This window comes from Leishmania infantum, chromosome 27 (assembly GCF_000002875.2).
Source record: "Leishmania infantum JPCM5 genome chromosome 27".
Classification (NCBI taxonomy): Eukaryota; Euglenozoa; class Kinetoplastea; order Trypanosomatida; family Trypanosomatidae; genus Leishmania; species Leishmania infantum.
The window spans coordinates 451,980-473,508 of NC_009411.2; the positions used below are offsets into that span (position 1 = coordinate 451,980).

At 59.4% G+C, this 21,529-nt stretch overlaps 5 protein-coding genes and 1 pseudogene across 6 annotated transcripts; all 6 read right to left on the bottom strand.

The window, feature by feature from the left end:
* Positions 1-936: 936 nt before the first annotated feature.
* Positions 937-3,930, bottom strand: LINJ_27_0940 (putative vesicular-fusion ATPase-like protein; the record flags this gene model as incomplete). Its single annotated transcript, XM_001466305.1, has 1 exon — positions 937-3,930. One exon carries the CDS (start codon positions 3,928-3,930, stop codon positions 937-939), a length of 2,994 nt encoding a protein of 997 aa, XP_001466342.1.
* Positions 3,931-6,256: 2,326 nt separating this feature from the next.
* On the bottom strand, positions 6,257-11,001 carry LINJ_27_0950 (annotated as a pseudogene). Its single transcript is given in 2 exon segments — positions 6,257-8,671; positions 8,674-11,001. Coding segments are annotated over 2 exon segments (4,743 nt in total).
* Positions 11,002-13,622: 2,621 nt separating this feature from the next.
* Positions 13,623-14,216, bottom strand: LINJ_27_0960 (conserved hypothetical protein; the record flags this gene model as incomplete). The annotated part of the gene is made up of 1 exon (XM_001466306.1): positions 13,623-14,216. The coding sequence occupies one exon, from the start codon at positions 14,214-14,216 to the stop codon at positions 13,623-13,625; it is 594 nt and encodes a 197-aa protein (XP_001466343.1).
* An 838-nt stretch (positions 14,217-15,054) lies between these two features.
* On the bottom strand, positions 15,055-16,995 carry LINJ_27_0970 (conserved hypothetical protein; the record flags this gene model as incomplete). The annotated part of the gene is made up of 1 exon (XM_001466307.1): positions 15,055-16,995. One exon carries the CDS (start codon positions 16,993-16,995, stop codon positions 15,055-15,057), a length of 1,941 nt encoding a protein of 646 aa, XP_001466344.1.
* A 1,646-nt stretch (positions 16,996-18,641) lies between these two features.
* LINJ_27_0980 (gBP21, MRP1) lies at positions 18,642-19,346 on the bottom strand (the record flags this gene model as incomplete). The annotated part of the gene is made up of 1 exon (XM_001466308.1): positions 18,642-19,346. The coding sequence occupies one exon, from the start codon at positions 19,344-19,346 to the stop codon at positions 18,642-18,644; it is 705 nt and encodes a 234-aa protein (XP_001466345.1).
* A 1,268-nt stretch (positions 19,347-20,614) lies between these two features.
* Positions 20,615-21,280, bottom strand: LINJ_27_0990 (conserved hypothetical protein; the record flags this gene model as incomplete). Its single annotated transcript, XM_001466309.1, has 1 exon — positions 20,615-21,280. One exon carries the CDS (start codon positions 21,278-21,280, stop codon positions 20,615-20,617), a length of 666 nt encoding a protein of 221 aa, XP_001466346.1.
* Between the last annotated feature and the right edge of the window lie 249 nt (positions 21,281-21,529).

Consider the following 21,529-nt stretch of genomic DNA (forward strand, 5'->3'; position numbering starts at 1 on the left):
GAAAGACGACACGCCGAAGAAGGTAGCGATGGCGGCGAGCGCATTTTTCTCCTTTCTGTGCTGCTACGCCGTTGGTTGCTGTTTCCTAAACGAAAATGCGTCAATGATGTGAACGGGATGAGGGACAGTCAAAAGCGGCGCCGCGTCTCTCTCGCTTGCTCTCGGCAACTCGCCGCGCGCGACATTACGATTTGACCTCTGTCTACCAAGGCTGCCTCAACAATCACACATGCCTGTGGAGCACTCTCACGCCCTCCTTGGCTCACCCACAGGGAAGAGGCTCGTGAGGGTGAGGAGGAATGTACTTGTGAAACGGTGCCCCTTGCTCTGCCCGTGCAACGCGAGCTGCACGCCACTCCACTCCCCTCCAGCCGGCCCCGTCACAGCGGCCCACATGGCCTGGCGCGAGGCAGCGGTAGGCATACGCGGTACAGCACTGCGCCGACACAGTCACCTGGGTACGGCCTCCGTCCCAAGCGCTACACAGCCGCACCCTCCTTGAGAGTGGCGCAGGCTCCCTGCACCGCTGGGCAGAGTGAGGGCCCCGGAGGGGGAGGGAGAGGGGGGAGATGTGTTCGAGCCACGCTGGCCGCTCCGACGCCACGCCCTCCACAACCTCACCAGCGACATCAGCAGCGATACATCGCTCTGACCTCCCCTACGTCGTCGGTGCTGGGCCCCGCCACCACCCGAGGTGGCTGGGGCACTTGGCAGGGGTTTAGGGGTTGGGGGGCTGGCTCGCTTCCCCACAGCCACACACGCACACACAGAGTGGTGTGTGTGCTGGGCCCTGCGACACGACGCACTGAGGGGTGCCCACCCACCCCCCACCCCCTCCGTCCTAGAGGAGGAGGAAGGGGGGAGCAGAAGGTAGAAAAAAGTCCGCAGGGGACGGTCATCCACCAACCTCTCAAAATCAGCATCCGACATGAGAAGCTACCACAGTAGTTCATCCGCAGCGCCCACAAGCTCGTCTACGTCCACCGCGGCCTCCTTGCCGTCCTCATCGTCGCTACCCTCGCCCCCCCAGCCTTGGTACGGGTCAATCAGCCCCATATCTGCCACTGTGGTGCGCACTGCGGGGACAAAGCTGTGACTGGCGGCATCGTCGCCCACCGCGTAAAAGTTCGCAGCCACCTGCCTCGCGCGCATCTCGTTGTAGACGGCGCGCATCTGATCAGACGTGGCAAAGTATGCCGGCAACTCCATCGTCGACTCCGACGACTCCACGTCGCTCGACTGCGAGTCGCCAATGGCAGCCGCTGTGTTTTCGACCTCCTGCACCCACCGCTGCAGGGACATGTCCGTGATGCGGAGAAATGTGCGGTAGCTCATCGACACCGGGTAGGCCGCTGCCGCCTTGACTGATTGCACTGGATCTGCCACGCGATACTCCTGCAGCAGGGCTTCTGCCCCGCGTCGCAGCACTGGATGCACGCGCAGGTGCGCATCGAAAGAAAACTGCTGTAGAACCGACGATAGGGATGACGTGAGCACCAGTATGCGGTGGTTGCGATCTGCCGAGACACGGCTTTCAGCGTTCATAGCCACGTTACCTCCTGCCTCATCAGCGACCGCCAACGGTGAGTTTGCGACCAAGGCACGGCTTACGCCCCCCGAGCGGTGCATGTACTCGTACAGCAAGCTGCGCAGCGTGTTCCCGGCGTAGCCACCGGTACCCATGACGCCGACGAGAACATCGTAGTCGTCGAGGACCACGATCCCACTTTCTGTGTGCGAGGCGTCGTTGAGAGCGTCCCGCAGCTTTCCCAGTTGCTCCTCGTGATCGGGCAGCTGCGCCACGCGACGGCAGGAGAGGTAGCGCACCGTTGTGAAGTCGTAGACGCGGGTGAGGGCTCGGGCCACGGTGGATTTACCGGTGCCTGGGGCTCCGGTGATGACGAGCATTCCTGTCACGGTGCGGTTGCTCTTCATCACGCGCTCAATCACCGCAGTCGCCCTCTTGATGTTATTGCTCACGGTGCCATCGTGGTCGACAATCTCGGCACTGGCCCTGTCGCCGTCAGCGGAGAGCTGCGACAGCACAGATGTCTCATCTTTGGCACTGCGGATGTCCTTGAAGGCGTGCTCAAAGTCCTCCCGCGTTACTTTGAACAGCGAAGGCGACGAGGCGGATGAGCTCATGCTGCCACTCCCCCCTGTGCCCTCAAGATCAAGCCCGCCAACGTCGCCTGCGCGGTGGCCAATCATCTCCGCGTCCGCCAAGCCAGAAGAACCCTCGTTGGCCTCCTTGCTCTGCGGGCCGCCCTGGAAGAGCCCATCCCTGCGATACCGCAGCAACGCGTAGCTCAGGGCAGAGCGCACCGTGCCGGCAATGTCAGACCCGGAAAAACCGCCGCTTTCCAGTGCCAGATCTCGCAGAACCACGTCGGGTGCCAGGAAATTCTGCTCCCGCAGCCGCGCTGTGTGAATGAAAAAGATGTCCTCGCGGCCAGGGACGTCCGGCGCGGGGATCTCGATGAGCACCTCAAAACGGCCAGGACGGAGCAGCGCCGAGTCGATCGCCTGCAGCCGATTCGTCAAGCCGACAACCAGCAGGTCGTTCCGGCTCTTCACGCCGTCCATGAGAGACAGCAGTGTGTTCGTCACACCGTCGTACACTGCCTTGGCAGAGCTCTCATCGCTAGAGTGGCCGCGGCGGCGGAAGAGCGCCTCGAACTCGTCAATCACGAGCACCAGCAGCGCACCCTTCTTCGTTGCGTCACTCCTCTTGTGCGCCGAACGGTCAAACCTCTCGTTCTCCTGCTGCGCTGTCTCCTCCTTGGATGTCGTGCCGATGTCGTATCCCTCGAACACGTCCCGCAAGTTCTTTTCCGACTCGCCGACAAACTTCGACAAGATGTCCGCCGCGTTCACGACGGAGAGGCGCGTGTTAGGGCCCAGCAAGCGGAACAAGTTGCGCGCAATGAGGGTTTTGCCGTTCCCGGGCGGTCCGTAGAGAATGACACCGCGCACGTGCTGCAGATGCAACGCTTCGGCGAGCGGTGCCAAAGACGGAAGCCGAGAGAGAAAGACGCGGCGGAACAGTGTGCGGAGCTCACGCTTGAGGCCGCCGATACCGAGCTCCGCCCACATCTCATCGCCATTCGCTGCGCCGTCGCCATCGTACGGCTCGTCCGCGCGCTTGGCGCGGTCCTGAGACGCGGGCAACGGCGCGTACAGACGCTCCAGTGGGTGCTGACGCACCTCCTCCCATGACACCTTCTCTGCGTGCCCCCGCGGCGTCTCGGCGGCCGTCTCGTCTTTGGCGCTTGTCGTGTTGCTCACCCGCAACTCCACCGCACGGCGCAGTACGGTAACGGTGCGGTAAGCTTCCTCGCCGCTGCGTCGCTCCTCAAGACGTACGTCGAACCACATCGGCTGGCTCACCAGCCGCAACAGCTGCGGTGTCATGCTCTCCACGCCAGCGAGGCTGAGAAGCGGGTTTTCCAGCTCGCACGAGATCAGCTGTGTAGGGAACACCAGCGAAGCCGTGGGTCGGCTGCAGGTCAGGACAATCTTCTCTAGCAGGCGTGTGTCGGCTTCGCTCTGCTCCTGACCAAGCAGCGGTGGACGGCGATGCTCCTGCAGCAGCACCCGGTGCAGTACCGCCTGCGAGTCACCGTTGTCCGTGTCTCGAACCTCTGACGGAAGGTGCACACCCTGCAAGGAGAGCGTGACACTCGCGATTGGGGCCAGTGCAGTCGGCGACGATACGGACGCGCCGGCGCGTGCCGCAAAGCAACCGGTCGTCTCCCGTGCCTCAGCCGCACCGTCGCGGCAGCCGCGCACGTACAAGATTTCTGGCGCAGCATCTTCTGCCTGCGCTCTAGCAAGGACGTCCACGCATGGCAGGATACACACAGAGAGCACCAAGATAGTAAACGAGAGCTTGGCACACTGGCACAGACGATACAGCGAGTGGAACATGGTTCGATAAAGGAGAACGCACCGCAAGAAGAGGCAGCACCAACAAGAAGAGGAGGGCAGTTCAACCACAACCGGCACGGCGCACCAAAACCCTTCAAGTGCAACCTGATTGCGCCCAGGTAGAAAGAGCACCCTGTATGTATACGGATGTGTGTGTGTGTGTGTGTGTGTGTGTGTGTGTGTGTGTGTGTGCAATCAAGGAAGAGAGCAACGACAACAGAAAACACAAAGAGGATGAGAAGATTGGAAAAGAGGAAAGGAGAAGGAAAGGAAGAGAGAGACGTACTCAGTGAGTCGTAGGATGCCGCGTGCGTGTATGCGTGTGTGTGCGTTTCACTGGGTGAGAAGGGGGAGGGGGGGGGGTAGAAACAGAACGCACACACACACACAGATAGAAAAAACGCACAGGGTGGCGTGTACTGGGTTCCCACCAGCAAGACGATGCCGACCGCACACACAAAAAAAAAGCCACAACACAGTTGACTCGAAGAGCACGTCCAGGGGGGCGACGAACAACACAAAGAAGCAAACTCCGATGGGGAAGAGCAAGTCTGCTGAGATCGCTTTCAGACGGAAATGGACTCGTATGTATTAGCGGTGGAGATGAGGGTTTGGGGGAAGCCACCAGCAGCGAGGGCACGGGGCTGGGTGGGTGTGCTATCACCTCTCCTCCTTCGAATCCGTTCTCCTGTGGCTGCTGTGATTGAGAGCTGTGTGTGTGTGTGTGCGTGAAAGCGCCGCTGCGATTTCCCGTTGGCGCCGCCCTCACTCCTTTTCCACGGCGTCCTTCAGCGAAGAGGGCGCGCGCCAGCAAGACGCACACGGAAAGCGCAAGAGCGAGCGAGAAACAAACCCCTCGCAGACCCCCACACGCATCACGGGCAATCGGGAACGTGGCGCGGCACAAGCAACGCGTAAAACAGCAACGCAGAGGGGATAGAATCGCGCATATGAGTGCGTGTGCGTGAAGCGTGGATACGGGGTCGTCATCCAGTCGATGGGGTAACGGACGTAGAAGGGAGCAGGGTAGCGAAAGAGAACGTGAAAGAGCGTATGGGAGGGGAGGAAAGGCATAAACGCAGAAGGGGGTGCAGGGGTGGGGAGCGAAGAGGAAGGGAGAAGGCAAGGGGCAAAGCCCGTGGATATTCGGGTGCGACATCCGCTCCAGCTCCTTATCCAGTACGTGCCTTCTCGGGGGAGGGGCGAACTCAACCCACGTGAAAGCCCGAGTAGGCGTTGAATGCCATGGTAAAGCGGGTAGCGTCGTGCCGCTGTGTTTCGTGGGTATGCCCTGCCATACACGCCAGTCCCAGCCATGCAGCACGCCTCACCCTTCCACGTCACGATGGGCAATCATGCTCTTCTTTGCTTGCCTTCGTTGGTTGAGTCGAGACCGGATTCGCAAGAAGAGAAAGCCATACAACGGTGTACACGCAAACACGTACACATACATGCGGTAACAGACATATGATGATAATACATTCGAGACGAGGCACATCACGTGATGGAAGAAGGAGAAGGGAAGGAGAGAAAGAAGGGCAGGTGAGGGAGAAGTGCACATACGTCTGTCACATGTACAAGGGACGTGTATGCATGTGTCTGTGCATGCGTTTGTGTGTATGTATCTCGAGGTAGATGGAAAGGGGGGAGTCGGTCACACATGCACGGTGAAACACATGAGAACAACAAAGGAAAAGGAATCGTCTGAGGTACAAAGAAAGATAGAGATACAGTAAGCTCTGCGTACACGTGCCCATGCATCCCAAGCGCGCGCCTTCTCTGTTTCCGCGTGTGTAAGTCGGTTTGCTGGGTTTAGCGAGCGTCGGTGGCGTTCGTGGCGTGCGTGTGTGTGCGCGCGCGTGTTTCGATGTCTTTGGAAAGGTAAGGAAGGGAAAACGCAAGAAAAACGAAAACAGAAAGAGAGCGAGAGATCTAGGCATTCGCGAGAATCTTTCATATGTAACACTGGTATACTCGAGTTGTCAGTTGGTATGGTGTGGTGTGGGAGGGGGGAAGGGGCCGCGATGCCCGCGTGTCTGTTTGTGTTCCTCGTCGTATCCTTTGCGCTTTTCCCTGCGACTGAGGTCGAAGAGGGAGCACGAGAAGGAAGGGGTGAAGGAAGGCACAGGTACCCACTGTGCACACATGCCGCTGCGCATGTGTCGACGCGCGTTGGGTGGATGGGTGCTCATCATGCACGCATACCCCGCCCCCTCACCGCACCATCAGACAGGAAGAAGGGGGAGGGGATGTCAAGGAAACCAAAAGAGACCGAAGCACGCGCAGCCCACCCGTTTGTCGTCCCCTTGATGTTGCCCTGCCACCACTACTTGCGGTTCAGCTCTTCGATTCGCCTATAGAGGGTAGCGGCCAGCTTCGGATCCTGCAGCGTCTCCACGGCGAAGCGCGCGTAGCCCTCAAGCGACGCCTTGTCGTTGGGGTCCATCCTCAGCACGTGCTCGAACATTTCCTTGGTCGCATCGACCAGCGAGCGCAGTCGGCCAGAGAAGGACTGTGTGTTGGCGCCCTGCAGTGCCACGGCGCTACCGCGGCGCAGCTCTTCCTTCTTCAATCGCATGCATTCCCCGTGCAAGACACCGAGAATGTGTCGCACCACCTCAATGTTGCCCGGCTGCAGCCTGTGCGCTCGTTGCAGCATTGCCATGGCATCCTCGAAGCGGTGTTGGCCGTTCGCGTAGAAGGTGCCGAGCTGGTGACACGCTGTGAAGCTGTTCGGGTTGATGGCGACTGCCTCCTTGAAGAGCTGCTCCACCCGATCGAACACGCGCCGGCGCACCTCATCGTTCGTATAGACCGTCTTGCTATCGGTGCAGGCCCACATAAACTGGCCGTACTGTAGCACCACGTCCTCCGACGACGGGGCCAGCTCCAGCGCCGCCTTGAAGTGCTGCTCCGTCTTGAAGGGGGTGGGCATGACGCCAGCCATGTAGTTGGCGAACGCCGCGTGCGCCTGCGCCGCGTTCGGGTACCGCTCGAGAAAGTGTGCGTACAGGGCTTCGCCGCACCCCACCTGCCGGTCGTCAAAGGAGCGGCACAGATAATGGGCGTAGCACATGGTGCAGTTCAAATCGCCTGAGGAGGCCGCGTACGCCTTCGCGATGTACTTCCGCGCCAGGGTGTGGCAGCCAGAGTGCATGCACAGGGTGGCGTAGTTCACGAGGATGGTGGCATGCTGCGGGAAGCGCAGCAGCGCGCGGCGGTACATGCGGTTCAGCAGCTGCGGCTCCTGAAAGCGGGTCTGCACGACATAGGTAGCGAAGCACACAGCGTCCTCACTCGTGGCGGTGGCAACGCCGTCCAGCAGCAGCGGAGCGAGATTCCCGAGGGACATGACCACGTTGGTGTTGTTCGCGTTGGTCAGCTGACTCTGCACCCCAGCTGCGAACGCCGCCGCGACGCGCTCAGGCGCTACGCCGAGGCCCTTCAGCAGGTGCTCCATTACCTCCATTCGCTGCCCGTGCGACATCGTATCCCAGGCGCTACCCGTTCCGAGCCGCGCCAGTCGCATGTGCATTTCCGTCGCCGCCGACGGGTTCGCGCGCATGACGCGCTTCATGTACACAGATCCCTTGGCGTAGTCGCCGGACTGCACAAAGACGTCCGCCACCACCTCCGCCACCTCCAGGTACGTAGGGCACACTGCTGCAGCGCGCTCGTAAAGGGTGGCTGCCAGCTCCGGGTCCGTCGCAGATTTGAGAGTGGCGTAGTTCACGAGCAAGATGCCCATCTCTCGCTGGTGCCTCTCCGTTAGGATCGGCATGGAAGCGATGATGTGGTCGACGTGCTGCAGGGCAACGGCGTACAGCTCCTCCGCATCCTTGATAAACCGGTTCTGGTGAAAAAAAAAGGCGCCGCGGCTGAGCGCGATGAGGCTGTTCAGCGTCCTGTCCACGCGCTCCCGCGTCCACAAAGACGGCGATGTTGAAGAGGGCGCTGATGACTCGTTGCCGCCATCGCTCAGCGCAGCCGCGGCAGCGCTGCTGTCACTGCTGCTGGCTCTGCGACCATCGCGAGTGGTCCGCTCCTCATCCTCGATGCCGTTGACGACCATGTCGGCCACGACAATGCTAGCGGCCCGTCGGAAGACGCGGCCGATAGTGTCGATGCTCGCCTCGATGTCCACACAATCCAGCTGCACGCGGTCAGAGGGATCCAGTGTCTTGAGGCCCATGGCGTATCGCGCGAGCGAGCTGGCATCGTGGTCGCCGCGCACCTGCTGCACTGCCTGTAACAGCACAGACCCCATGCGACTGTTCCCCAGCCGATGGCAGCAGGAGGCGAAGCTGTTTGCGACGCTCAGCCGCGTCTCGCTCGGCATCATGTCGTCAGGCAGGAAAAAGATGTAGAAGCACAGCGCCAGCGTCTTCTCCATGTCGCCAACTTGCGAGCAAAGGAATTACCTTCGGGTCAATTTAGAAACCGCGGCCAAACGGCCTTGAATTTTATAAAGGGGTTTTGTCCCCAACGCCTTCCCGTTTGGGCCCAAACCCTCTTCCCAAGGGCCCTTTTTTTTTTTCCACCCCTTGGGGACCTTCGGGTGTAAAAAACCCTTACCCCCGGGGCGTTGGGGAAAAAACCGGGGGGGCCCCTGGGGCCTCTTTATAAAAAAACCCCTCCAAAAACCCCCTTTTTCTTTCGGGAATGGGGGCCCACCCCCTCTATTTTAAATGGCCTTTGTGCCCCGGGGGGCTTTTTTTTTTTCCCACCCTTTGGGTGTTTTTTTCAAAAAGAAGCTTTTTTTTGGGGGGGCCCCCCCCCAATTTGTGGGGGGGGGGGTTTTTGGGCCCCCCCTTTTTTGTCCCCCCCCAAATTTTTGGGGGGGGAAAAAAAAAAATTGTGGTTTCTCCCCCCCCCCCGGGAGGGAGAGGAAAACAAACATTTCTCTCCTCGCCCCGCAATTTTGGATGTTGAGCAACCCCCCTCCCCGCAGCCGTTGCGCAGCAGCTCAATCGTGCGACTATACTCCTCGAGAGCCCGATCCACGAGGGCGACGCTAGCCAGCATGTCCGCGTACTGCCTCCGCACCCATCCGCTGATGAAACCGAGATCGGCACGGTCGAGCAGCTGCAGACATCCTTCGAGCAGCCCGATCGCCTGGCCCGTCTTGCCTACGGTGTGAAACGCCATGGCAGCGTCGATGAGGCCGCCAGCTGCACGATGTGTTGCGTTGCCGGCAGCTATGCGCGCCTCCGCGGCCGTGGCCTCGTTGCTACGGTTGCTACCGCTACTATCACCATGTGCCTCGGCTACCTGCAGCAGCGCCTCAGCGTCTTCGAGGAGAATGCTCGAGGCTGCCTCCAGGTAGATCACGGCGGCGTCGCTGTTGTTCACCTTGTAGAGTAAAAGTCGGCCCAGCTCCAGCATGGCCCCGCCAACGTCCTCGCTTTCCATGTGCTCCGTCACGCCGTCGAGGTAGCTCTCGTAGAGGCTCTGGCTCTCTGCGTACTGGCCAGCGCGCCGATGTAAACGCGCCATTGCCAGTTGCACCTGCAGCAGCCGTGCGGACGTCGCCGTGGGTCCTTTCGATTGGAGCAGCAGCAGCTGCGCGCGACCTTGCGAGATGGCGTGGGCGACGCGCACGCTGTCCTCGTAAAATAGCTTCGCATCCTCTGTCACCAGTGTGTGGTTGAACGGCAACGGGCTCGCCAAACCAGGGGCTACCTGCTCGGGGCACCACATCGGGTTGCGCTCCATCGCGGAAAGCGCCAGCTGATACTGCTCGGAAGCTTTCCAGTATTGCTGATCACTGGCGTACGCGTTCGCCAGAAGCACGCGCAAGAGAAACAGGTGGCACTCCGGATCACCCACGAGGGACGGCTGCTTGGAAGCGCTTGCCGCCGCTGCCGCTGTGGATGTGCCGGTCTCGCCACGAGCTTTTCCCTGCGCCGCCGCCGCGGCGCCGTCCTCCTGGCCCTGCGTCAGACGTCGTTGAAGCACGTATGCCTCCTTGGCTACGTGCACGGCCTCGTGCAGCAGCTGCGTGCTGCGGTATGTCTCGAAGCTGACGAGGCAGAACATCGCGTTGTTCACCAGCACACGCGCATAAAGGGTGAGGAAGGCGACGTCGTCTTGGTTGCGGCCAAACTGGTCCTCGTAGCGCTGCTGCATAGCATTCTGAACGGCCGTGCAGTCAGCGAAGGAGTCCTTGCGCAAGGACAGCGAAAGCTGCCGCTCCCACCCCCGCAGTGCGGGGTCAAAGGCCGGCTGCACCCATTCCGCCAGGGAAGACGCCCACGCCTTGACCCGTTCCGCGACGCGCTCCACAAACGATGTGAGCTGCAGATGCTGCAACAGCTGGGCAGTGGTCAAAGATGCTGCCTCCGTCCGTTCCGCCTTCGCAGCCGCGGCAGACGGTGTTGCGGCTCGAGCGTTCGCCGCCGCAGTGGCTGCAAACGCCACCTGCCTAAGACCTTTGCCCTCCTTGGCTTTCGTTGGGATTGAAATCGGATTGCCAGCTGCAGCTGGCGCACACGATGCGTTGTGATCGAGCGACCGAAGCAGCCGCTTCGCCTCTTGCTTCGGCGTCGCACGTCTGCGCGGTGAATCACTTGCACGTCGGCTACGCATCGGTTTTACGTCAGCATTCTCCGCCACCTTTGCCGCGGCAGGTGAAATGCGGTGCCGCCGACCCACCTGCTTGCGAGGCAGCTGCTCCTGCGGCGCCGCCGATCCAGACCCGCCCTTTCGCCCGCGCGATGATGCTCCGCCGCCTCTGCCGCTACGGCCTGCTGGCTTTGAGGCTGCAACAGCAGCAGACGGGGGCGACGCGGCCGGCATTGTCGCAGCTCCTCCCGGCATCGCGACAGGCAACGAGGCGGCCGCGGCCTTGGCCAGCGATGCCGCCTTGGATGACTGGGTAGAAAAGAAGGCGCATGAGTGCCATAAACTACTACTGGGCACGCCCATTCCCGAATGGCATTGCATGCCTGTTAGGCGACCTAAAATCGGTCCAGTTGCCTCAGGCGCGGTTACACCGGTGCCAGCGGTCACTGAAACACCCGTGTGGCGGCTCGCCAGGCGGCTGCCCTGGTGCGTCGAGAGGCGTTTCATTGCTGAAACTCGTCAGTCGCCTCAATGCAACGAAAAAAAGAAAACTATCAGCCGCCTTGATCAACGGGAGGGAGCACTGAAGCGAGGAGGCGGCGGCAGTGCTACGTACGCGCGCGCTAACGCGAGCACAGGGAGCACGATGTTTCTCGCGACCTCACTGAAAGACCGAGGGGAACAGTCCTGACAAGGGTACGCGGAATACCGCACAAGCGTTCTACAGCACCGAGTTCGAGAAAAGAGGAAGGCACAGATACAGAGATAAGGTAGGTAGGGAGGGAGGGAGGGGGATGGCAGCGGCAGAAAGGTTTGGCGGTCCGCAGCACCTACAGCAGCAGGAGTAGTAGCAGCAGCAGTAGTAGGGATACACGCAAAGGGGGGAAACGGAGGCACAAGTACACGATGAAGTCAAACTTGCAAAAAGACGCTCAAGGAACGGAACCGAAACAAAATGAGAGTGAGGGTAAAAGGGAGGGAGTACTACTACTATACAGATATATATGTGTGTATGTGTGTTTTTAAAAAATATGCACAAACACACTCGTATATATAGAGAAAGATATAGATCGATCACACTAATACCAAGCAAACAAAACCAGCAGCAGTCTTATAAAAAGGTGATCGGATGTCTTTCTCGATCTGTTCTCTCTCTGTGTGTGTCTTCGTACTCCTTTCGTTGTTGTTGTTTTCGTGTGTTCTCCTTCCCACCTCCTTCGTCGTCCTCAAAAAAAAAAGAAACGCGCGCACAAAGACACCGACTTCGAGAACAGGAAAAGAAAAATTTTCGATGGGGATACACACGAAAAGAAGCGCACTGGGGCAAGTGAAGGGGGAGGGCGGAGTGGGAAGGGGGAGGGGTGTAGATTGAAAAATCCGTGGACAAAAACCAACGCGCTCGTGCGCAGTCAAACACGCGCAGAGAAGCACAGACAATAAATGAGAGGATAGGCGGGTGCACGACAGCGCACCCAGCCTGCAGCACAGTGGCCACGCTTACGTTCTTTACGAGGGTATGTGGGGTTATGTGGGTGCTGACGATGGTGTTACGTTCAATCTCGGCAGGCGTCAGTGTGAGTGCGAATCTCTTTGCGTCTATAGTGAGATCTGATTACCTGGACGTGGGTTTGTATGCAGTCCGTGTCCGTGCCTGTCTGCGTGGAGGGACGGCTGGCAATGGCTGTAGTCGAAAGAGGCACCAAAAAAAAAAAAATGAGACGCACACCAACGCCCTCGCCGTTTAGAGAGGAAGCTAGAGGGCCGAAGGCGAGCTGGGGGACGCGAAGGTTCTGTTGATACCGTGTGGTAATGTCGTGTCGGCTTGCGGCTCTCTGTTCTTGTTAGCTCCTTCCTCGTATGTTTGAAAACGTGAGAGTGTAAACGGTGGGTGTATGTGTGGGAGTGCCTGCACCGCGTAGTCTTGCGTTCTTTTCTTCCTCCCAGCTCTGCTGGTGCACGAGGGAAGATAAGGCGCTGCTTGTGTGATAAGGCTGAAGTGTGCAATCGTGAATGGGGTGCGAGGTGGGCAAAAGAAGGGCTGGTTGGGGGATGTAGATGCCTTGAGAAAGGCGTGCGTGCTTCCAGCGTACACAAAAGGGAAAACCAAACGACAAAGAGTCTCGGCGAAGTTCGATGTGAGATCCTCTCAGCTGATCGTCGGTGGGAGGGGTAGCAACGTACACGAGTGGTGTGTCTGTGCGTGTGTGCTCTGCGGGTGCAGCAGGAGAACACGCGGAGGGAGAACAGGAAAATCGGTGTTCAAAAGAAATGGGGAAAACGGGTCAGCGCAGGTGAAGGGAGCAATGGAAGGTGGGGAGGTTGGGTGGGGCAGACACGCACGTTTGCTATAACCGATTGATCGCGCACGAGAGTCTGTGGGCAAAAAAAAAGCCTCGTAAGGAGAAACAGGGCAAGCTGCGGTGCGGTTGGCAGATTTTTGCTGCAGAGGTGAAGAACCTCTTACCGCCCCCAGACAGACGTCTTCTTCCTTTCCTCCTCCGCATTCGGTGCCTCCACGCGCGGCAAGGCCATCATAAGCGAGAACGGCATTCAGGAAGGTCAGTCCACGCCCCTGCCCCTGTGTCTCGGTGGGATATACCCGCATCTGCATCTTTGTGTTGAGGTATCGGAATATAAACAGACAAAAGTACAGATACAGTGCCGAGGTACTGCGTGGAACCTGGTTCATGCTCCATATTTGAACAAGATCAACGATATCAAAACCTCTCCCCCCACCCGAAGGGGGGGAGGGGGTCGAGAAGATCGCTGAAAAGGCTGTCACCTGATCACTTTTGGGGAGTCCATGGTACATCAGCCTTCGCCCAGGAACCCTGAAGTACAATAATGGTAGATTTGACGTCAACGAAATGAGCACACAGCACCTCCAGGCGCATTTGAAGGCCATCATGGAAGATGGTGCAGATGGCAGGAACAGGGTGCAGGTGGTGCAGTAGAACGCGACCGGGAGTGGAAGTGTGGCGGTGGCACGATTGAGAAAAGCCTACGCCCGCACGGGAACACCCGCTTCCCCCTCCACATGAAGACAAGAGGCATGTAGAGAGAGGGGGGTACTTGGTAGCGCACCACACACGTGTGTATCAACAATCACGTGGCAAAGCCGATGGCTTCTAGTTCTTCTTCTTGCCTTGATTATTGTTGTTGCCGTGGTGTTTTTGCTGCTGATAATGCTGGGACACCGTGGCCTTTGGCTTGAAGGATCCTGGCACGCTTGCGACGGCGAGCGCGCGGAAGCACTGACGAAGAATGAGGGACGGAACTAAAATCCACACCGACAATGGCGCGATGAGCATTGTCAACTTCTCCGAAACGGTGTTGTGCCGCGTGTGTTTGCCTCCCTCGGCGATTTCGATGAGGCAGTAGAAGACGGTCTTGTATAGCGTCATCAGGCACACAACGATCGCAAGTTTGATGGCGAGGTTTTGAGCATCGCATATAGCAAGCAGCGTCACGAAGAGCCCCATCGCCACCTCCACCAGGTTCAGCCACGACTGCACCACGACAAAGGGGTCATCGTTCGCAGCGTAACGCCGGTCGTACCGGGCGTAGATGGCCCAGTATCTGAAAGGGACTACCTCGGCCAGGGGGTGCGGCAGGTTGACGCTCTTGGCGCGCGTAAGCACGAAGATGGCATCCAAGATGACAACGGGGGCCACGACAAGGAACCAAATCTTTGCCAGTAGTGGAAGTGCGGCCTGCGGCATTTTTTCTGTGGTTGTTCGTTCGCTGCGCAATATGCACGTGCGTGTATATTCGCAAACAGTGATGAACACGTCTACGGACTGGGGGAGTTATGCACGAAAAACGGCTTATGCGGCATATATATGTAAACCCATTAGATGTGTACGCTACGAAGATCAAGCTGATATGTGTGCGGTGCGTGCGTGTCCGTGCAGGTGCATGCGTGATGCCAGAGCTGGCAACCGCCACATCGTCGATGATAAACGTCGAGAGTGCCCATGTAATTTTATTTTTGTTTAGCCACGCGCGAAGCGTGGGAACGCGTGCGGGGCACAGCAACCACAGAGCAGCGGGGGCACGAAGAAGGAGAGTAGAGAACATGTGCTGGAGCTGCAAGGTAGCCGGAGACATAGACTGGCACTCTCGGTCTCACAACAAACGAAAACAAAACGCCCATACGAAGTCACAGGCGCTTTTCCATACGCACGTGTACTAGAGGGAGACACAAGGCAGGGGGTCACGCGCCAGCCTCTTCCCTCTCGCTGCATCGTCCTCTCTCTCCCCAGATGCTTTGCATCTGCACACCTCTCTCGCTCTCAAGCTCGATCATGTCGACTGTTCGCATTAGAATCTCTGTAAAAAGGTAGAAGTCCCGTGCGATACAGCACTTCAGTTAGAAGCGCCTGTATATCGTGGCTGTGGTGTATACGCACAACATCCCCCCCTCCCTTTTTCGTTGCTCGGGTGCCTCCTGCCACAGCCGATTCTACAGCAGGGCAGGCAACTGCACACACGCTCACAGACAGTTGCAGGCGACTTATCATGAATGCGACCCACTAGGCACAACAGCGCAACGGCAGCCTAGAGTACCCTAGTGTCTGCAAACTCGGCCGTTCCTTGGGGCGCGGATACAGAGGCGGTGTTAGAGGGCGCGGCCTTCCGCTTCGCCGGCGCCTTCCTGGACTTCCTCTTGGCTGCCTTCTTCTTGCCGGCCGCAGCAGCGCTGCCGCTGGCCTGCCGCTTGCGAGTTGGTTTGGCAGACCCAGCCACCGCACTCTTCTCTTCCCCCACTTGGCGCTCGTGCAACTCGCTCTCACCAGGTTTCCGGTCATCCACTTCTGCACTCGGCTGCGATTCGACTGCCGTGATGTCGATGGTAGCGGTTGCCTCGCTGTCGCCCTCTGCGGTCTCGCAACGTAGAGGAACAGCAGTCGCCGCAGCGGCTGCTGCAGCCGTCGTTGCAGACGTCGCCTCTGTCGTCGTGGACAATCTCTCGTACGAGAAGCTCCCGGTCACCTCTCCGCTTGTGGAGCGGAATGCGCCGGTGGTCGCCGTGGCATGCACCGTCGTTCGCGAGTCGCCTTTCTCGGTGCTCCCTTGCGCTTGACGGGTGCGGCGGCGCACATCGAAATCACCGACGCGGCCCACCTCCTCCACTTCTGACGCGGCCACGCTGCCATCACGCATGAACCGAGCCTCGGCATAGCGGTCCGCCGACTCCATCGTCATCTTACCTCGTTCTCGCGTATGGGTGGTGATGTACGACGTCGAGAACGCAGCAGAGGCCGCGGAGGCCACAGCTTGGCTCGATGGCGTGGCTCCACTGCAAGTCCCTGTGGCATCTTTGTGGTCGTCCTCGCCGTCCTCGGCCTCCTCCACATCCTCCACGATCTCCTGGTAGTCGTCATCCTCCGCTTCGTTGGTGACCGCCGTTGGCGCAGTTTTCGCAGGTGCCGCTTCAAATAGGCTCCACTCTCCTTGCGCAGGAGCGGTGGTGACGCTGTGATGGCGACTACCACCGCGGTTACCGCGCTGACGACGGCGGCTCTGGTAACCCTCTTCCATCATGTTACCGTGGGTTCTTTTAGCAGGCGCGCACCGGTCGCTGAGGTACTGCGGCTGCTTCGCCGAAGACCTCTCGAACGAGCTCGGCCTGGCGCCAGTGCGATGGCTCACTCGGCTGCGCTGTGAGCCAAAGGATTTCCGTCGCTCCATCTTACGGCTGCAGTGCTCAATGGCGAAGAGGTCGCTCAAAACGCTCTCGAGGTGGGTAGTCAGCAGAACAAGGTCGGCGTCGCGAAGTATCACATGCAGCGTGCTCATGTCGCCATCCACGTAGACGGCGTCGGGTTGGTCTTCCTCAGCACCAGGATCGGCATCCGTGGAGTAGGCTGCAACTCCTCGGATGGCGGCCCTGCCCGAGTCGCCGGGCGCTGCCAGGGTTGTCTTTCGCGTCACGCGAGCCTTCAGCATCACCTCCCTGGGTCGCTCGTCAACGCTGCTGCTGTTTGCCGGTTTTTCGGATGTGGACGACGGTGGCACAGCGCTCAGCGTCAAGGAGGAGCGCGGTCGCTCCACCACGGCAGGCAAATCGGACCAGCCTTGCAACACTGTCAAAAGCTGTGCCACGTTGTAGGGCCGCAGGAACAGGCGTCCGTACATGAAGTCCTCCTGTGCACGCGGCGCACCATCCACTGCGACCGTCCGCGCTGCAGATGCCCCCACCGCTTCAGCAGCGCTCAAGTCTTCAAAGGTGTTCTCCGGGGAGAGGGGTGCCACGGCGGGGAGAGGTTCTCGCACGCAGAGCACGAGGTGCCGCGGCCGCTTGCTGCTGAACTGCCAGAGAAGGCGGGCAGGGAAAGGAGCAACGCTGCTGTCGCCACTCTCGAGAGTGGCCGGGGTGGAGAGCTCACGGACGAAAACGCAGCGGTGAGGCGTGTGCAGGCACAGCGCATAGGCGGCACGGGGCGTCACCTGCGCCGCGGCAAACCTTGGCGAACTGCGCAGCAGCAACGAGCGCATGGCGCGTCGACGCCGCGCAGCTCACAAAAGAGAAAAACAAAAAGCCAGGGTGGCCACGACCGCCGCTCAAGCGTGTCGGGGGATGGCGGTGGGCTAGTACACAACGGCACCTTCAGTATTGTTGAGTCCCTCTATTCTCTTCGCTCCCTGACGGAAAACAGCACCTCGGAGGAGAATAAAAGTTGGTGAGATGTGTCAGGGTGCGCGAATCCGTTGCGCACACGCTTCCTCGCTGAGAGCAGAGCACGCTAATCGTCGGCAAGTGCTTTCTTTTAACTGTCTTTCTCGGCCCTGAGCAACGCGCACAAAGACCTGGCGCTCGGTGATTCTGGAAACACGAGACCGAGGCGTGGCACAGAAGCGGAGGGAAGGAGGGAACGGGGGAGGGGGGGCGAGGGGCGAGGGGCGGATGCGATAGTGGGGTGAGTGACGGCGCACTCCTTCCTTACCGCTCAGATGATACGCGGAAGACCAAGACAGAAAACAGACCGGCAACGCAAGAAATAGCACAAACCCAACACAGTGTTCGAGGGAAACGCACAAGACGCTCGTTTTGAGGCGCCGCTTTTTGGGCGAAGAAGCGGTTCGTTGTGGAAGGCAGTGAGGGCACAACGGTGGGGGGCAGCGTGCCGAAGGCGTTTTTCGGTTGTGATATACGCAGAACGAGCTCCGTGGTTCACGGGCACCTCCCCCACAAACAAAAAGGAGAACGGAAAAAGGGGTGGTAAGGGGTAGAGGGTCGAAGGGGAGAGGTAAGGGCACGTGCCAGAGAGGCGAGCAGCGATCCAAAAACAGGAGAGAGGGTTCCCGAGTGTCGCGTGCCGCATACATGCTGTTGGCGCATGTGCGGCCCCCAGATGCGCGTTTGTCGAACAGCCGTGTCGGCCAGCGAGGCAAGTCCTTTGCCCCCATTTGCGCTGATGTGCACACACGCGAGAAAATCCCTCAAGGAAACAAGCGTGCAACGGCGAAGCAAGCGCGAGTCGCCGGCCGCATAAGATAGCAGCAAGGCGTGGATTCGCACCGCTCCACGATCGAGCTGCATGCAAGGACGAGCACCTGCAGTCTCCTTTTCCTTGGCAACGCCGTCGCCGCATAGGTTTCGTTTTGTTTCCGTCTGCATTGCATTCGCGTACATCGGCACGCGTTTTTCCCAATCAAGGCAGCGGCCATCTTTTTCCGGCTTACCTTTGCACGATCACAAATCCCCACCTTTCTCGCACCCCACAACACAGTGGGGTCGATACGGCTTTCGTGAAGCGCTGCGGCATGTAACTGTTCATATTCTCAATGCCGTCCAGCGCACGGTGGCTGGCGAGCACCCCCCCTCTCTCCACTCCTTCTCCGCAACAGCCACGCACGTACTCGTAAGAGACGTACATCTGTAAACACTATGCTTGATTGCATGGTGGGCACCACACAGTCGATGCACGGCACGCGCGCACCTGCTTGATGAGGTACCACGGCGCCGTTTCACCGGGTTGGCACACATGAGGGAAGGGGGGCTCAATCAACCTATTCCAACCGGCCAAACCTCCACACGGCGCCATCACTGCTATCCGCCTCTCCCTTGTCTCCCTCTGTCGGTACGCACGCACACGCACGGAGGCGTGCATAGAGGCGACTTGCTCGCAGGCATCAATTGCTCAGCTCTCTTGGTTTTCGGCGTTGCTGTTGTTGTTACGACGACGGCTTTGATTGCGGTTTTGGTTTCTGTTGCGGTCCTGGTTGTTTTGGGGGCTGTCGCTCGGTGGACTGTCCCCCCGCGCCAGGGCCCGCTGGTGCTGGGCGAACCCGAAGCTCTCCGTCAGCGCGCTCTCGAGGAAGTGCTCCATCGTTACGGCAAACTGATTCTCGAAGCGAACCGCCCACTCCTCATTGGCCTGCGAGTTGCTTCGGTGCACCTGGCCCTTCAACACGTAGCCGTTCGTCGTCTTCTCAAACGCCATTTCGAAAGCGTTGTTCTTGACGTGGTGGCTCGGGATGCGGTTCTCGACGACGCTGACGAAGCCGGCAAGGTCAATATGACGGAAGCGCATCGAGATACGACGGCCCCGGTCAAACTGCGGGGTCGTGTCGTTCGGGTCCGCCTTGCGAGGGCCGAGTTGCGGGAACTGAGAAACAAGCAGCTGCTTGCCGTCTACCGACACACGGGTCATACTCCCGTGCTCCGGGTCATCGCGCACGTCGTGTATCTCGAACTTGGGCAGCGAGTTCGTAGAGATAAAGTTGCGGCGGTTCTGGCTGCGCCGGTTTTGGTTCATGGCAGGCATGGCGGAACTGGACTGGAAGCGCACCGACGAGGCGGACGCCGTCGCCAGAGAAAGGCTTGCAGACACGAGGCGGAACATGATGCGTGCGTGTGTTGCTGTTCTTTGGCAAGTGCCGCGTGGGAGACAGGCCAAGGAGAGCGGAGTAAAGGAAAGGACAGGCTACTGCTACGATACTACAAAATCACCCGAATACGAGAGCGATCAAGCAAAGGAGAAGGCGGTGACACGGCCAAACAGCGAGTGGCCTCTTTGCAGAGGGACGGAGGGAGGGGCGAGACAGCGGAAGTTTTTTTTCCCACACGAATGGTGTTGATCGAAGGCGCCGCACAACGAACAAAAAGTGTGGAGTTGCTCCGTTGAGGTGTGTGTTTCGGTTGTGAGTTAACACGAAGCTCCGCGAAACAAAGAAAGAGAGGGGGCGAGCATAGGGTGCGGCACGGAGAAGAAGAGTGCATCGAGAACAGAAAGAAGTTGAATCGATGAAAGCATGTGAAACAACATGTGCGACACTGCACGCTGCACAGCAGCCGCGAGCACCGGAGTGGCGCCGCACTCCCCCCCCCCACTTCATCGCCCCTGCCGGGTGAGAGTTGGGCGCCCCATAGCATGATGTGACGCTTTGGACAGCGCTCACACATGCAACGGAAGTGTATCGAAGCAGAAGCAGCAGCTGTGGCGCAGAGCAGGTCCCGTGGCCCCAGGGGTCTGCGCAAAGAGAAAGTAATGCGTTGCATTGGCAGGCCACTAGAGAGCCATCGGAGGATCACACGCATGCATGCGCTGTGCACGGCGAAGGAATTGGGGCGCCTGCCTGTGCTCTCCTCTGCATTCCAACATGTTTTTTCGACGCGGCTGTGTCGGCGTGTGCGACGAGGTCCCGTGGTCGGCAGCGCCATGGATGCAGGTCACACGCTGGCTCGCAGCGCCATCTATGCGCTTTCTTTTTGTTGGGGGCGGTGGTTATCACTGCTTCCAGGTCATGACATTGCCTTTTAGTTGCGTTAAACGTTGGTAAACGAAGACATAAACAACTGAGAGAACAGGCGAGCTCCGTCCGAAGCATCGAGTAGAAGGAGATGGGCCAAACATCTCGACGCGGAAGAACGACCTCGGAAAAAGAAGCGGACCAGTAGAATGGGCGATGAACGAGGGAGGGGGTGTCGCGGTCGGGCGAAACAAGCAGTAGCAGCAGTGGGGCGAAGGATGGACGGGCACAGCAAAGAAACGACAATAAAAAACGGAAAAACAAGCAAAGAGGGCTGCTTGCTTTTGCTGCCCCTCATCAAGCCGTGCGTCGCACGCTGCCTCGATGGCATCCCCCTGCATTAACACACACATATGCGCCTCTACTGGACAATGTTCCAGCCATCCTTGGATCGAACCGAGGCGTTCTTGCGCTTCTTGCGCTGAGGCTGCTGCTGATGGCGCGGTGCCTGTGGTGGCTGCTGCGGAGCCTGCGGTGCCGAGGTCTGCATTGGTTCCGACTCCTCATCCTCATTGTCCACGCCCTCCTCAGAGTCCGCATCACCGCCCACCTCGGCGTCCTCCTCGGCATCGTCTTCGAGGTTTTCGGCAGTGCCACCGTTCACGGACATGGCAACCGGGTTTGTCTGCGCATACATCGTCAGCGTCTGCAGGTAGTGCTCCACCATGCTAAAGTCGTTGAGGCAGCAGCGGCAGTACATGTCGTGCAGCACCGACCCCACCTCCTGCATGCTATCATCCTCGATGCGGGCGGAGTGAATGTTGTCGAAGAACTCCTCGAAGTACACCTCCATGTCATCCACGTACACCTCTCCGTCGCGCTTGTGCCAGGCGCACAAATCCTCGTACAGCACAGCAGGGGCACGACTGTCACAGTGCTGGGCCACGAGCTGCAGAGCAGTCCATTGCTGCAGCACCGCCCCAAGGCCGCGCGTAAACTGCTCAAACTGGATGTCGTTCGCGCGAAGCGTCTGCATCGAGGCCCGCAGCTGGGCCCCGTACGACACTGGCGCACTGTTTGGCTGCATGGGCGAGAGACAAAAAGAAAAGAGCGTGCTCGGCAATTGGGGGAGGGGGAAGGGAGACGTTTTCTGGTAGTCTCGTTGCCGTCGCTCCACAGCACCAGCACAGCCGTGATGTGAGGTTCGATTCTTACGCGTGGTGTTTGTGTGGGTGTTGCGTGTGTTTGCTGCCGCTGCTTTCGCACGCGTTGTGCTCTTGCGTGGCTGACGAGCGCTTTAGGGGAGAGGGGTGGCACGCGGACGCGAGCGAGAGCA